The sequence below is a fragment of the Suricata suricatta genome, chromosome 12 (genome assembly GCF_006229205.1).
Source record: "Suricata suricatta isolate VVHF042 chromosome 12, meerkat_22Aug2017_6uvM2_HiC, whole genome shotgun sequence".
NCBI classification, from domain to species: domain Eukaryota; kingdom Metazoa; phylum Chordata; class Mammalia; order Carnivora; family Herpestidae; genus Suricata; species Suricata suricatta.
Genome location: NC_043711.1, coordinates 93,650,104 through 93,666,999, shown reverse-complemented (window position 1 = coordinate 93,666,999; position 16,896 = coordinate 93,650,104). Strand labels below are relative to the sequence as shown.

The 16,896-nt window shown below is 53.8% G+C and overlaps 1 protein-coding gene across 1 annotated transcript in view; it reads left to right on the top strand.

Annotated features, from left to right (window-relative positions):
- SULF2 (sulfatase 2) overlaps nucleotides 1–16,896 on the top strand; it is a 115,818-nt gene that overhangs the window by 70,980 nt on the left and 27,942 nt on the right. Inside the window, exon 4 of the mRNA XM_029916171.1 lies at nucleotides 6,694–6,845. Within this exon, the coding sequence (XP_029772031.1) occupies nucleotides 6,694–6,845 (152 nt within the window). The remainder of the gene's footprint in view (nucleotides 1–6,693; nucleotides 6,846–16,896) is intronic.

Sequence of the window (16,896 nt, the reverse complement as noted above, 5' to 3'; positions counted from 1 at the left end):
CCTCTTTCCAGCTCAGCTAGCTTTTCATTTCGTGGTTGCTCTCTCATCTCTGTCGGCCCCTCCTCCCCTTCGACAGTCCGCACTTGTAACACGTCTCATAGATGTATCAACATGTATCAACATTTATTGTCTGTGTGTGACCTGAGTGACAGATGCTTGGGGACTGGTCACTGATAGACTTTACAAGAAATGACATGACGGGCCGCTGGTCCTGAGGTGCGTCTTCCTTACACAGTGATTGGTGGGCTGGAGACCTAGTAGCCAAGCTTGTACTTGGTGCAGTTACAGTTAATGTGCCACAGCAGCTAAATCGGAACCGTGTTGTGGGAGACTAAGCGGTGGAAACTGACGTGTGCATATTGGGATCACACAAGGCAGAGACGACCTGTGACTGGCTGCTCTGTCCTTTTTTTCTTTTTTAAACATTTATTTAGTTTTTGAGAGAGACTGAGAGACCGATCACCATCAGGGGAGGGGCAGAGAGGGAGTCACCAAATTGAAAGCAGGCTCCAGGCTCTAAGCTGGCAGCACAGAGCCTGATGCGGGGCTCGAACCCACAAACTGTGAGATGATGCCCTGAGCTGAAGTGTGAGGCTGAACCGACTGAGCCACCCAGATGCCCAATGGCTGCTCTGTTCTTGTCGTCATTGCTGTGCCCTTGTGGGGCCGTTCCTTTGCACTCTGGGGCTCCCTCTCTGCCTTGGCCCCACTTTATACCTGGCACCGCTTTCTCCAGATTAAACACAGCCGTTTCAAATCCCTGAGGGATCCCTCCCCCCACACAAGGAGTGTTGCTCATAACACCAAAGGTTGGAAATCAGTTCTTGCAAAGGGCTGGAGAGTAAATGTTTTGGACCTGCAGCCACACGGTCTCTGTCTCAGCGACTCAACTCTGCCGTTGCAGTCTCCGCCAGGCCTTAATGACTATACAAACCAGTGGGCGTGGCTCTGTTCCAATGGAAGCGTTTACAAAAAGGGCGGCAGCCAGAGATGCTCTGCCAGACCTTGCTCTCCACAAAGCATCTCCTCTCCTTCACCTGAGTCTTTTAATTGGAAGTGCAAGAGCTCGACTAAAAAACCGAATGAAGCAAACAGAACCACCACCAGTGGCGGAGAGGTGGGGTTTATTGGTTTATGTCACTCAGGCTTTCTCACCCCCTGGCACTGAGACATTTGGAGCCAAAGGAGTCTTTGTCCAGGGAGACGGGGGTGCTGTGCTGTGCATTAGGGATGTTTACCAGCGTCTCTGGTCTCTATTCACTAGTAGTACCTCCCCAGTCAGTTGCAACAACCAAAATGTCCCCAGTGCCCAATGCCCCCTCATGAGGAACCACTAATAAAACGGAAAATGCTACCGTTTAGAGGTGGTTTCAGGTAAGAGTGGTCCCAGAAATCAAACTAGTATCTCTCTTTTTCTATTCATCTCTCTTTCCCTCCCCCGCTCCCTGCCCCTTTCTCTGCTGCCCTGTTCTATGTACTTCATGGTCAAATACACTCTCTCCTCCTGGTGGCAAGATGGCTGCCAGCAGCGTCAGGTTTATGTCCCCATTGGCTATCAGCCATCTCGAAGAACATCTTTTCTAGGAGCTGCCTAAAAGTCCCAGGGCTCACTCTCATTGGCCCAGCTTGGGTCACATGCCTATCCCTGAACCAATGACAAGTAGCTAGGGGAATGGAGTCCTCCGATTGGTCCAGCTGAGATTAGGCCTGCCGCCCTGGCGGCGGGAGGTAAGAACAGCCCCTGTGACTGATGTAAGGAAGTAGTGGTACGCGAAGGACCATGGTCAGGATCAAGCACGAAAACAAGCCTCCACTTCTAGGTGTAAATTTCCACCCTGTGCCTGGTCCACGGGCGGCGGTGAGCGCCGCATCCTTTCAAGTCCTTTCATCGGATGCCAGCCTGCTGCCTCGGGGCGGCGTCAGCTAGCACATTATCAGTGGCCTTTCCAGGCCTGGCATTTAATTCCTCTTCCTCTGCCTGCCAAGTCGTTCCACCCCCGCCCCCAGGTTGCTCTGCCTTTTGCACTGTCCCAGCCGCCAGAGCTAAAGGACTCGGGGCTCCAGCCAGGACATCGGCTGTATTTTTAATCTTGATTTTAATTCCAGCTCCTTCTCCTGGCTGGATCTCCCAGCCCTGGAGCCCCAGGGCCCACACTAATTTGCTTCTCCCACCTCAACGGTACCGGAATAACCATTTTAAAAACCGCCTTGGGGAAATCTAATCAAATGAGAGCAAAATCTAATTTGGCACTAAAAGCCTTTGACTGAAGAAACCCTGTTTTCGAGGGTCTTGTGGAGCCTGAATAGTAAACTCTTTCTGGATTTTTTAAGAGTTGGGGGTTGAAGAGAGAAGAGGGATATGAAAGAGGGCATTAGCCTCAGGCACGGTGACACCCATGGCATTCGGTGACAATGGGGGAGGGGCTTCCCAGGGCCGCCCCTCCCACCTCCAAGAAAGAATTATCCCACTAGCAGGGCCAAGATCGAAGCTCTTTAGCATTCTGAGCTGCACTTTCATCAGAGGAACCTTGGTCCAGATCTTCAGGGACCAACCATAGGATTATAGGCCAGGGTTCCGGGGGCTTCTGTTCACCCTTCTGCAAACGGAGGGAAGTTTTATGCTTCTGAAATTACTTGAGGTCCGGGGTTCCTTTCAGGATGTGTCCAGGAAAATGCACACAACATGCAAAATCTGATGTGTGGTATTTCCGGAGACGTGTGGACCGTTTTAAGTTCCCCCATCCTGCCTCCTGTTGCTTCTTCTCATGATCTGGTCCCTCTACCCTGTCACGCCATCTTCTCCCTTCCTCAGTGGCTTCCCTGTGTTCCTCAGATGCCCCCGAGCTTGTTCCTGCCGCAGGACCTTTGCACTCGTGATTCCCTGTTGACCTTGTATTCCAATTCCGCCTGGTTCATCCTCAGCAGCCTTCCCTGACCACCCAACCCCGTGGGGCCTCCAGGGCTCTGTCTCTAGCCACTGTGTTGGAACACCATCTTTATTTTCGTCATCACTTCGTTTTTACCAACAGCATCACCTCTGTGACCACAGTCCCTCTGCCAGAATGTCGGCCCCGTGAGGGCAGGGATCCTGGTGGCCTCGTTTGCTGCCGTGCTGCCATTGCCTGGGACGGCTTCTGTCACACCATCAGGGCGTCACAAAGAGTTGTTGATATGTGAACACACACGGGCTCAAGGCAGTGTCACCCCAAACCGAGCCGTTTCCGGGGGCTGCCACCCTGATTTTCACCATGCGTGGGTGCAGTGACTTATGATTTCCTGAATACTTTCCTCTCAGATGTTTTACTGTTTTTACTTCAGTGTCTTCAAAGGGAAACCCCTCCATCCCCACCAGTGTTTTCCATGAAGAGAAAGTGTCAGGCCCCTGTAAGGAGGCTTATTAAATTTCACCCTCTTTCCTGAAGTTTTGAACCAACTGAGAAACACAACTAAGGAGTCGGCAAATGGAAGCCAAAATGGCACTTCGATGCCTCTGATAAAGGCTGGGTGGGAGGGCGCGGCTTATTTCTGAGAGCATTTGGGCTTCCAGATGCTAAACTCCAGGGTCAAACAGCCCACTTTCTCTCCTCCCTACATGGCAAAAGCAAGGCCCCCTTTAAACTGGCATTCCCTGAGCACAGCCCACTCCACAAAGGAAGAGCAAAAGAATGAATGGGTCGTGATTCCCAGTTGGTCCCTCTGAGCCCAGTTGGTCACATCTGCTAGAGGTCAGCCAACAACAGCCCCTAGGCCAACCCCGGCCCTCCATCTGTTTTTGTAAATAAAGTTTTATTGGAACTGGCCACACCCACTTGCTTATGTATTGTCTGTAACTGTTTTCTACAGCTATTAAAGAGTTGCAGGACACAAAGCCTAAGGTATTTACTGTCTAGGCCTTTGCAGGGAATGTTCGCTGACCCCTCGTATGTCATAGCTCCCCAAGGAGGAGGAACAGGAGAGAGCGGAGCGGGGTTATCAGGATAGAGCTCCCTACAGATGGAAAGACATGTCAAACATGAAGAGTAAGGTCACTGAGGCTTAGTAGACCTGGTTTCCAGGACGGTACTTGATCTCTAGGGGCCTTTGCAGCCCTCACTAGTGGTTCTGTTGCTAAGGAGGGGCCAGGTGTGCGTGGCAGGTGGAATTGTGTCGCTCTGCGTTCCTCACCTGCGGACCATAGGCCTTTAACCCGGGACGGCCCGCAACGTTCCCCAGCATCCCTGGCCTGCGTCCCCCAGATGCTGGTAGCACATCCCACCCCAATCTGTAGCAAAACCAAAACCATCTGTAAGACATTGCCAAGTGTTCCCTGAGGGGCAGCCCGTCCCCGGCTGGGCACCGCTGCTTTCCGGGGATGGATGCCAGTGTCTGAACGGGCCGTTTTCCGAGAGAGAAACCCAGGTCTTCCACTTGCCCGGTCCTTAGACAACCCTGGCCTTTCCTCCAGACTCCAGCTCAGTCCTTGTGCCCTGACACCTGGCCAGGGACACACAGTCGCTGTGAAAGTGCACACCGGCCACCTAACTGCTTTTACTCTCTGAATATTACATGCTACCCGGGACTCTGAGCCGGGCAGCCAGTCTCCCCTCCTCCCCGGAAAACTGAGGTGTCTTCTCTGTCCACTTTGCCCCTGACCACTCAAAGGGCCTTACCCTGAAGCTGCCTGGGACCCTCCCTTCCTCCTGTCACCTCCTCTGGTGCCCAGATCCTTCGAGGAGAGGCTTCTCAGCTCCTCCCTGAGGAGTACTCACCTCCTGGCCCAGCATGTGCTTCCCTCTGTCCTGTGCCACCGGGATTCGGGGATTGGCTGCTCGGGTCCTTCAGGGGGCTTCCCACTTCCAGGCAGTGACAGCCACCTGCCCAGTCTCCAGGACCATGTCCCCATGGAGGGCTCCCGCTCCTTCCCTGCTCTCGCCATCCATCCCACAGGCCGAAGGCAGCTCTCTGTGCTTTCTGGAAGATTCTGGGGGCAGGGGAGCCCTCTCATCCTCTGCTGGCATCATTGCCCGGCCCCAGGCCACTCCTCCCGGATGGTCACCCCCCCTTGTCTGTCTCCTCTCCTCTTCGGCCCTGAATAGACACCAGCCCCACACGCACGTTTGGCCAGGCCCAAAGCCCTCTTCCAGCAAATCCCCCTAACCTGCTTCAACGACCAGGAACCTGGTCTCCGGGCCGGTGCACGGGGGTCTCCAAGATCCCTGCGTCCTCACCTGAGGGAGAGGGTGGGCCTAGGGCCTCTGTCTCTGGAGAAACGGTCACAGATTTTTCCATTTCTTAAAAACTGGCTTTATTGGTTGTAACTATTAAAAATCATAGTCACTCACTGAGAAGAAAAAGAACAAAAAAGTATCATCAAGAAGATCTTGTCTGTTACCTCCTCGCCCACCGACAGTGTTTTAGGGGTACCCCCTTCCACATGAAACAGGGTGATTTGCCTTTAAGTTCTGTGGCTAGTGTTGGACATGCACGTGGGGAAGCGCTCGGCCCCTCAATGCCCGGCTCAGTGGGACGTCACCAGCACCAACCGAGGCTGCGCCCGCCCGGGAAACACGCCCACGCCCGCGATCACCGCCCCTCCCTTCCCTACAGCATAGATCCGTTCTCCATACGAATGAGATCATACGGCATTCCGCTTTCTTCTTTCTTATCTGGTTTATTTTCTTAATGTGATTAGGTGGTTGAAATGCATCTGGGCGTGTGTGTGTTTGAGAGGGAGAGAGAAAGAGAGCAAGTTGGGGAGGGACAGAGGGAGAGAGAGAATTCAAAGCAGGCTCCATGCTCAACACAGAGCCTGACACGGGGCTCGATCTCACGACCCCGAGATCATGACCTGAGCTGAAATCAAGAGGCGGACGCTTGACCGACTGAGCCGCCCAGGTGCCCCGAGATGCATCTGTATTATTGGATGTGGCGCTTCCTGCGTCTGTGGGATATCAAGCAATGTATCCAACCACCCCTTCCGTTGACAGACACCTGACTTGCCCCTGGTCATCTGCTGTCACGAAGGGTGCTGCTCCTGCTCGGGAACGGACGAATGCTTTATCACCGAGTAAATACCCAGGGTTCAGGGGGCTGGGTTGGAAGGTGTGTGCACAGTCCCGCGGGCCCCTCGCGGTGCATAAAGTGCCAGTGTTCCACATTTCCAGTGGCAACGGTGGTGGCCGTTTTCTAATGTTAGCTGTTCTGTTCTGGTCCCATGTCAGAGTCAGGATTCAAGGGGCCCATAAGCTTGAACAGGAAAGAATCACACTCTTATTTTTACGATCCTACATCGTAACTTAGCATCGCCTTCAATTAGGAGGGTGGCCACGAGCCATAACCCGAGGGAATCTGTCGTTTTGTCACCCCTACAGACCACTGATCCTGTGTCACTCAGCAGCGGCTGCACCAAATCAAATATTCTCACTTATCGCTACTTTCAAATTACTTTTCTTCCCAAGGTCTTTTACAGCCTTTTTTAAAAGGGCATGTTACCAGATGGCATATGCTTTTAATATTCAGGTATTACGTTTCAGATTGATTTCCTTTCTCTCTAATCCTACGTATTTTATATTTTAGGCTTTGCTTGCTTGCAAAGGGCTCTGTGGCTCAGAGGGTAGCGCTGTTTTCATCCCTTGGGGACACGGTGGTCGGGTGACAGAGGAGACTCCTGCTCTCTGCGTTCTCACGTGGCCTCCTGACCCTTCTCCCCTCCAGCTTTCTTCGGGAAGTATCTCAATGAGTACAACGGCTCCTACGTGCCGCCTGGCTGGAAGGAGTGGGTCGGCCTCCTGAAAAACTCCCGTTTTTATAACTACACGCTCTGTCGGAACGGGGTGAAGGAGAAACACGGCTTCGATTACTCCAGGGTAAGTCCTGTGTGTCCCGGGACCTTCACTGCCTGGCTTGGAGGGTGACACTTACCTAAATGAGTGACCTCAAGCAGCCCACGTGTGTCATCTCAGTGTCTTCATGTCCCAAACAATAGTCTCTGCGAGCATTGTTCGCCACCTGCCCAGGCAGAATATTCTTGCGGAAAGCGCACGCGCAGAGCGTACCGGTCCATGAATTTTTGCAAACCGAGCAGGTACGTGCTGGCGGCGCCCAGGCAGGTCAGCAAGCAGCGTGTCACCGCCGGCCCAAGAGCACCTTCGTGTAACCCCTTCCACCAAGCTTCCCCCACGAGGACAGCCACCTCGCAGACGCACAGTGGGACACATGAATTCCGAATCCGCTTCCTTTGCTTCGCACCAAGTTGAGACCCACCTGTGTTGTCACGTGTGGGTGTCGGTCCTGCACTCCTGTTGTGTGGCGTCCCATTGTCACATTGTCACTTTGTTCCCCATGCCCTCATCTTTCTAGGCCCAGTGTGTGTAACTGACCTAAGGTGTGACATGCACAGATCTTAGGTGCACAGCTCGGGGAATTTCCACGCATGTGTGCATCTGTTGAACCAGATTGGAGCCCCCTTCCCCACCCCCGCAATCAAGGTATAAAGCGTTTCCAGCCCCCAGGAGACTCCCCTGTTCGCCTTTCCAGTCAAAACCCCCACCCCCGAGGTGACCCGGAGACTTCTATCACCGAGGATCGGTTCTGCCCGTTCCAGAACCTCACGGAAATGGAGTCACATGTGTGCTCTTCCGGGTTGAGGTTTTTTCCCTTAACATAACGCCTGTGACGGTCACCCGTGTGGCCACACATAATCAGCAGTGTGTCCTCGCTGCCGTGAGGCACATGTGGATGGCGGGTCAGTGTCCGCTCAGACCCGACGGGTGTTTCGGTGGCCTCCAGTCGGCTCTCTTATGAATCAGGGTGCTGGGAACATCCTCACCGTGGCTTTGGGTGGTGGGCATGCATACTCTTGTCCTGGGGAGAATTGCTGGGACACAGGACAGGTTACGTGGCTGAACCGGGGTGCATTCCCGACCAGAAATGTTAGAAGGGTTCCCGTTGCTCCACGTTGCTTGTCAGCACCGGTATTGTCTTTTTTTTTTCCAGTGCTATTTCGTTATGGTTTGACCAGAAAGGTTTTTGAGGATCACGTAAGTTAATATGATCAGAAGAGCCCTTTCTCCATAGTGCTACAGAGTTATATGGAGTTATATATTTGGATATATAGTAGTTCAGGATGCAAACTTCCTGTCTAGAGGGCCATTTACCCCATATTTTCGGCCTTACCAGCCATATAGACCCAAGTCTGCCACTGCAGTGTGAAGGCCACCGTAGGGAGTGTGTGTAAACCAGCGCAGTGAGTTCTAATAAAACTTTATTTATAAAAACAGGCAGTGGTTGGTCCATAGGCTAGAGTCTGCTGATTCTTGGCTTAAATGAGGAGAAGGGGGAGGGGGAGAGGGGAGGAGGAAGGGAGGCGGAGAAGGGGCTGACAGTGATGTCTCATCCAAACTTTCCATTAAAAAAGAAAATCTGGAGACTAGCAAATCCTGTCCCAACTAAATCTTCCAAGCCAGCTCCTTGCACCCCCACAGTTGATCCATTCTTCCCCCACACGCTCTTCCCTCCTTCTCTCTTCCCCACTCTCACTGCCCCCGGCCCTGGCCTGACCGAGTGTCATAGCCGGGGCTCTCTGCATTAGCAGGACAACTTCTCGGAGCCGCCCTCCCTAGCTGGTCTCTCTCTGAACCGCGATGCCAGGCCCCCGGGCAGCAGTCACGGGACACATGAGCCGCACACACATAGGATAGCCAGCTCAGTGTGCTTGGGAGGCAGGGGTGGTGTTGGGGACTAGGAAGAATGTATCCAAGAGAAGGCAGCCAACTCACATCAGGCCTGATAGTCCCACCTAGAGACGTGGGTCCAAGAGGGCCAGGTTTTCTAGTTTGTCAGCAAAAGCTACAAATGTATGCATTTTTTCCCCCTGTGAAATCTGATTTTTAAACATTGACAACTAAGTCACATTTTTCTAGAATCCTATGTGAATCAAGCATTCCTGACCCGTGGATGTGTTGCCTTTGTGGCCCATTGCATTGTCTGCCCACCGCCCTCAGGGACTGTGCAGTGACTTCGCTCCTGGAGTCAGGGGTGCAGAGCCCAGCCTTGACACATCTTATGTGTCCTTGGATGTGCTACCTACTCCTTAACGCCTTAGTTCCCACATCTGGGAAATGGGCACACCGCTGCACACTTCATAATGTGCACATCTTGTTACTGAGTACCTCTGTTGGTCCAAGCAGCTGTGCTGGGTGTTTTACAGTAGTGTTTCTGATCTTCCCAGCCATCCTAGGCGTGAGCGGACTAGTTACATTTGGATATGATACTCATTCACTCCATGCTGTCTATGCCAGACACCGTGTCGGGTGCTGGAGATCCTGCAGAAACAGATCAGGCGCTCGCGGTCTGGGATGTGGAGGTGGGTAATTACCCGTTGAAGTGACGGCCTTGGGCTAAAGCCGGAGGCCACAACGCAGGTAGAAGCACACGTGCACGTGCACACATGCGCACAGTCCCATCGGCCTGCCTCCTGTGTCATCCTCTCCACGTGAGCCAGTCCAACCAGATCAGCCTTGTCGGTGACCACAACCATCTCCAAATCTTTGCCAGCGCCCTCCCGCCCTGAATTTTTCCAAGTCTTATCCATCTTCCCTTCCATGAGCCGTTCCCTGGGTGTCCTAAACTACAGGATTTATCCTTTCTTGAGTCAGACTGGCCTCTCTCAGTTGCTTGTGAACTGAAACTCAACTCAGAATGGCTCAGTGGAGGAGGGGATGTCAGCCGATTTAACTGGTCCGGCAGTAACGGCGTCAGACATGGCTGGATCCAGGAGCTCAATCGAGTTCTTTAGGTGGTGGTTTCTTTTCTCCTTTAAGCTCTGTTTTCTTTTTTTAATACATTTTTTAAATGTTTATTCATTTTTGAGAGAAGAGTGTGAGCAGGGGAGGGGCACAGAGGGGGGGAGGGAGACACAGAATCTGAAGCATGCTCCAGGCTCTGAAGCAGGCTCCAGGCTCTGAGCTAGCTGTCAACACAGAGCCCGATGTGGGGCTTGAACCCACGAACCACAAGACCATGACCTGAGCCAAAATTGGACGCTCAACTGACTGAGCCACCCAGGCGCCCCACTCTGTTTTCTTCCCATCAGCCCATTTACAGTCTCTCCCTTCCCTCCCCTTCCTCCTTCTCCCTCCCTCACCTCCTCTCCTTTCCCTGCCCCTTGTGGCAATATGGCCGCCCTTCTGTCATCTCACCTCCTGCCCAGTGAGAGTCTCCTTCCCAGGATTCCCAGCAAGTCTCACTGCATCTCATTGGCTCTGGATCAGTCACATGTCTGTGCCCAAACCAATCAGTGTGGCCAGGGGCTGCCGTGTTTCGCTGGGCTGTAAGTCACCTGTGCCACTCCGGAGCCAGGGGCAAGGACAGTGGAGGCCCTCAGGGAGCCAGACGCTGGAACAGCAGCCAGAGACTAGAGCCTGATGAAAATGGACCAGACGCTCCGTGGCCTGAAAGCACCCTATCCCACTCCCCTTCTGAAAACGTCGCACATTCGGCGATCCTTCTTACCTTTGACAAAGGATCTCCACTCATGTGTCCCCGAGTGTGATCTGTTCAGACTTGGTGGCAGCAACCACATGCAGCATCACGTGGACAGCGCCCTCTCCCCTCACCCTGCCTCTCACCCTGCGCAGAGCAGGCCTCGGTTACCGCTGAGTGAATTACTTCCAAAGTCCTGATGGGGGGATTTGTAAATCAGAAATACAAATTATAGTGTCTGGGGCTGAACTCGCTGCTTCTCTCCCCCAGACTCAGCACAGGCTCATTCATCCTCCAATACCTAAAAAAATCCGCTCCTTCCTTGTTGAAATTCCTCGCCATGTCCCTGCCTGCTCTCAGGGCAGCCCTGTAATCAAGTTATCCAGGGACGCTCAGAGCCCCTCTGGGGCTGAGGACGGGACATGCAGCGGCTGCTGTTTCACCGGGTTTCCTGCCACAGACACAGCTCCCCGTGAATGGGCCCCATGGGGGGATTCCTGGGCTCCCTGTTCCCAGATGCCTGGGAACAGAGGGATGGGGGCCCCTTCAGGGTCAGAGCTGGCTCAGGTCCAGGGTTCGGACCTGCATAGGGGAGCAGGCAGTGGGAACCAGAGGGAGCCCTGCTCCAGCGCTCTGGAGAGTGACATGCCTCTGTGTCACCAGCCTCAGTGGCTTCAGCAGGAGGCCCAGCTGGGGAGGAAGTGCCGGTCCTTCCCAAGTTCCCCTCAGAGACCCTCTGAGGACTCTGTTCTGAGTCACTAATCCCAAGCCCAGATGCCAGGAAAGGGTCCTGATGGCAAGTGGACCGAGAGGCAGTGAGGACGAGAAAAGAATGATGCGGCGCTGATCACCTAAGAGGATCAGGGAAGGCGGGACAGTGGGAGATGGGAATGAGGAGCATCAGGTCTGGCAAGAGGCTTCCGGGGGGGGGGGGGCATCCATCAGGGAGGCCCAGGTGGGGGCAAGGCCCTGAGGAACAGTGGTCTCTGTGAACTTGAGTGAGACCACTGAGAAGCCTCCCTCCTCTCCAGGGAAGGGACCCGGCTGAGTTGTTAATTGCAGCTTTGTTTGTTATTGACAGAAACCAACAAAGGCCACCAATGCAGCAATGATTTCATGACCACAAAGGAACCCTACCCAAGAGGATTTCTAGAAAAAGATGAGGGGGATCTGTGTGTAAAGCCATCAAAAGGGCTTTGGACAGAGGGCTGATGGAAAGAGCAGGTTGCAGAGAGAGCTCCTACAAGCCCCTATTTCCATGTCTCCTAGACGCCCTGTGTCTGGGGCATGCCCCCCCCAACTCCTGCCCCCTCCCCACGATCAGCACACCTGGTGTATCTTCTGTCTCCTCTCATTGGAATACGAGGCCCCTGAAGGCAGGCATGCGACTTTGTTTTGTTCACTGCTGTGTGAAAGGAGCGAATGAATTTCACGGTGTGATCTGACTGTTGTAAAAAGATGCGTAGAGCAGTACTCTAACACGTGTAACAGCGCGTCTGAAAAAAACACCGCCTGGTCAGGGCTGAGAGGGGCGGGGATCGGAAGCAGGGGTGAGGGGTAAAGACAGGGGACCAGATCTGTCTGTATTGTTTTCTTTCTCGCGTGGACAGCTCAGCCGCGTCATTCTTGGGGAGAAATGGCTCCCGCCCGCTTCCACGTGACGTGCACCAGACATGGTTGGAATCCTTCCATCTGAATTAACCCGTGTGTGTCTCACCATAGTTACCTTCACATCCGGCACATGAGGAAACTGAGGCACAGAGAGGCCAAGAAACGAGGCCACACAGCTAGCTCGTTGTCCAGCAGCTTTCAAGCCTCGGCCTTCCGGCTTCCGATCCGTTCCCTGAACTGCGGCCCGCGGGCCACGCGCTGCCCTCCAAGTGTTTTTGCCCAACCTTTGAGCTTAGAACGGTTGTTACATTTTTAACTAGCTGGAAAAAAAGTCCAAAAAAGAGCAACTTTTGTGACATGTGAACATGAGCTGAAATTTACAGTGTAGCGTGCCTGAGGTTTTCCCGGAGCGTGGACATGCGCGGTCACTCACCCGGTGGCTGCTTCCTTGCTGCAGGGGCAGCTGGTGAGGAGTAGCCGTCACTGGGCATCTGTCCGCAGAGCCTCAAGTATTTCCTGTCTGACCCTTTACAGAAACGGTTTGTTGATGCTTAGTGTAAACCACCCTCTACGCATTGATTTTGTTTGGCGGGGTGGGGGGTGGGGGGAACGATGGGGCAAAATCTATAAAGGCCTGCGGTCTAGCTCTGAGGGTATTGCTTGTTCATTTAGTAACCTCAATTTCCCCATCTGTAAAATGGGTCCGAAGTCCACTTCTCAGAGTCGCTGTGAAGATCAACTGAGCAAATGTCTGATAAAAAGAGGCAGCGTTCGTGGTGGGTTTCCTCGGGGCCAGGCTCCTTGCTAAGTGCTTCATTCGTGTATTCAGTGCTCACACTTCCGTCTGAAGAAGGGACTGTTGTCAGGGCCGTGTTTTAGCGGCAGAAACTGAGGTGCAGCAAGGTGAGCAGTTGGCCCATGGAGAGCAGGTGATAAAGCTGGGGTGTGAATCTTCTGAACACGAAGTGCCGTACAGGGCGCAGAATCAGCGTTATGATTTAGAATATAATTTAGACCGAGGAAGCCAGTGGCTCAGAAAAGGAGACCCTCCGTCACAGAAGGTTGACTTGCCAAGTGGAGAAAATATCAAGAGGTGGGCTCGAGGGCCGCCCCTGGGTGCAGGCAACCCCCCCCCCACCTCAAACTAGGTCTCAGGGACAAAGTAATCGGTCTCCAGGCACAGTCTGAAAGCAGCCCACAGGCGGGCTTCCCAGGCAGAACCTGGAAGCCAGGAGATTCCTGTGTGGGGAGGTGCCCTGAGAGATTCTGGGGTGAGTGGCTTCTCTCACCCAAGTTCAAACACAGGTAGAAGTGTGAGGATCTCCCAGGAGGCCCCCTGGGACACGTTTGCCCCAGGCACCCAGGTCCAGGCAAGAAGAGAAGCTTCTGTCACATCAACCATGGTCCCCCCCCCACTCCTGTCCTTACAGCCTCTGTCCCCACCCCCAGCAGCCAGAGGTGATCCTAAGTGACCGAAAATCTCCCTGTCCCTCCCAGGTCCCCTGCCTTCTTCTTACCGCTAACAAGAATGCTTGTCCACACCCCGCACAGGACTATGGGCACAATGGGGACAGGCACCTGTGACCACATCCCTAGCCCTTAACAGGAAGCCCTGAACCCTGGGGACAGGCACCCAGGGTGCTGAGTGAGCACATAAATGAGAAACGGCGGCAAAGGCCGAGGCCAGGATTGAGAAGGTCCAGGCTGTCACGGAGCTCCCTACCCCCCCCCCCCCCCCGGAGCACACCCCACACCCTGCACCCCTTCCTCTGCTAAATGACTAGTTGGGGGAAATGGACATTTTTGCCCAGAGCCCTGGATAATGATCCCCACAGATGCACTGGGTTCCTCTTGGTTTACTGCTCAGTCAGTGGGGGGTCAGGATGCAGAGGGGAGGGGTCACACAGCTTTGGCAGCTAAGCTCCCATGAGGAGCGAAGGCCCCAGAACCTGCATGGGCGTGGCCAGGAGTGCCCCAGGGGATGGTCTCCCTCCCACCTCACCCCTGAGAGCAGGAATGGGGGGCGGGCAGAGAGGTGAGTTCCATCTAGAAAATTCACCTTTCAGCCTGCTTGGTCCCTGCACCTGCCCCACCCTTCCTGTTAACAACCGACCTGGCCGAGCCCACCCTCATGGTTGAGCCCAGGCACCCAGCTCCACCTGCCCAGAGCTGGACTCAGCGCTCCCGCCCTTGCCCTGACATTCTCGTCCTCCTGGACCCCCATCTCTACACCCTTCACCCAAACCAGAAACCAGGGGGCAGAGGGCAAAACCGGCCCGTCAGTGGACACCTCCTGTGTGTTCAATCTGCCCCCAGCCAGGCCTGGACAATGCCACCGCCACCCAGGCCCAGGTCCCCTCGTCCCTCACTCTGACACCTGACTGTGGCCGGAGAGATGGCCTGTTCTCAGGGGCCAGCCTAGGGCCTCCTGGCCCACCCCGGAGCAAGCGTCGTGGCCCCTTCAGTGTCATTGCAGGTGTCCTGCGGCAGCCAGAGAGGTCAACAAAGGCTTAGCTAGCATAGGGGTGGCTTTGCAGAGGCCCCAGAAGGGTGGTGGCTGTCAGGCCTGCAGGAGACCTGCCACACCGCTAAGACGGCCATGATGTTAGCCGGCTACGCGCGAGGCCCCGTGTCAAGAGCTTTATGTCTCTTAGCACTTGAAACCCACGTGCCAGCCGCGAGAGTCAGACCCGGTAGTCACGCCACGTATGTTTCTGAACACACACTATCACAGGTTATAGGGGCCCCCATATGACCTCCCAGGTCCCTTTCCTGGCCTGTCCCCTCCCGGGGAGGTCACCGGTCTCCTGCTGATGGCCATGGATGCCTTTAGTGCATTATTCCACAGGCAGAGATCTCGAACAACATACAGCATTGTTTTCTGTGTTCTTAGCCTGTATGTAAATGGTATCAAGCCACGCGTGTCCCACAGCCTGCCTCCTTCCCCCAGGGTCAGGTCTGTAAGGTCTGTGCACGCAGAGACAGAGAGACACGTAGAGAGAGACACAGAGCGTGAGCAGGGTAGGGGCAGAGCGAGAGGGAGACACAGAATCTGAAGCAGGCTCCAGGCTCCGAATGGTCAGCCCAGAGCCTGACGCGAGGCTGGAACTCCCAAATGTGAGATCATGACCTGAGCCAAAGTCGGACATTCAACCGACTGAGCCTGCCAGGTGCCCACAGTAGCTTAAAAAAAAAAAATGTTTAATCACAGCCCAGTAGGCGTATCATTCCAAAATCAAGCAGTGAAGATGGCATTATTATGGGCAGCAGCTGCGGCCCTTGGTTGCCCACCGGCCGGAGGCAGCAGTTTTGGCACAAGCTCCCAGCTGCTCGGGGCCATTTCCATAGTTAGCTTTGTGAGTTTAAGAACTTTCCCTGCACCTTCAGGTCTTGCTCCACAGACAGCAGTAGCTCTTTGATTTAGGTGATCTAGAATGTTATTTTTATGTAATAGGTTCTAGGGAGAACTCCCCAAGACTCTTCAGAAAAAGTATTTCAGAAAAAGTATACAAAGCAGCAAGTGACTTCCTCCCCATCTGTTTTATCCCAGATCCCAGTTAGCACTTTGATATCTGTCCTTCTAGATTCTTCCTTGGTGCTCACAAGCATATGAAGTTAAGGGTTTGGCTTCTCCTCTCCACCCACCGCCGCCTCCCTCCCTTTCCACAAAAAGGTGGGACCTGCCTGGATTTGAAAGTAGCTTGCTCTTTCCTTTCACGGTGTATCTTGGACAACTTTCCATCTCCATAACTATGGATTCGTTTCGCTGTTAACATCTGCACAGCGTTACATTAAGTTCATTAATCACCTTCCTATTGCTGGTCACGGCGATACATTTTTGCTATATAAATAACACTGCACTGACCATCCGTGTGCATTTAGAATAGCGTACAAGGTCCCTGAGGGTGTGTCTTAGACACACGGCACGCCCGTTGGGTGACATCATACTGTTCCCTTCAGGGTGGAGGCTATACCTACTAATTCACATTTTCTTTTCTGAAATAATATCTCATTTAGAAGTTATCCTTTTGGACAGAACTGCTCCCCAGGGAGCTGAAGGTAACGTCCAAGAACTCATTACCTTTGTGAGAGACAAGCAGCTAAAGATTTTTACCACGTTCAGGAAGAGCTCAGGCAAATCTCAGCTTCTCAGCTGAGCCTTTACGAGCTGAGCTTTTAAAGCCCCCAGCTTCAGCCCATTACTTCTGCCCCAACTCTTCTCTCATCCTGCCTGGCGTCTAAGAGGGTCTGACTCTCAGGAGACCCCAGCTGGCCTGTTTTTTCTGCTGCTTCTTCTGAGCATCCTAGAACACGTGCCAGGTTCATTTCCTGCATTGGAGCCCCTGCCATTCCCTCTGCCTGGAACTCTTCCTCGGGATCAGTGATTCTCAGGCCTGGCTGGACGTTGGCATCCCTGGGCGCTTTTAAAAAGCCTAACATGTGTGGGGCGCCTGGGTGGCTCAGTCGGTTGAGCCTCCGGCTTCGGCTCAGGTCAGATCTCGCGTTCGTGGGTTCAAGCCCCGCATCAGGCTCTGTGCTGACAGCTAGCTCAGAGCCTGGAGCCTGCTTCCGGTTCTGTATCTCCTTCTCTCTCTGCCCCTCCCCCTCTCATACTCTGTCTCTCTCTGTATCAAAATAAATAAAACATTAAAAAAAAAAAAGTTTTAAAAAGCCTAACATGTGTGGGGCGCCGGGGTGGCTCAGTCGGTTAAGCATCCAGCTCAATCTCAGCCCAGGTCTGATCTCACGGTTTTATGAGTTCGAGCCCCTCTGTCAGCACAGAGCTTCCCCAAGATTCTCTTTCTCTCTCTGCCCCTCCCCTGA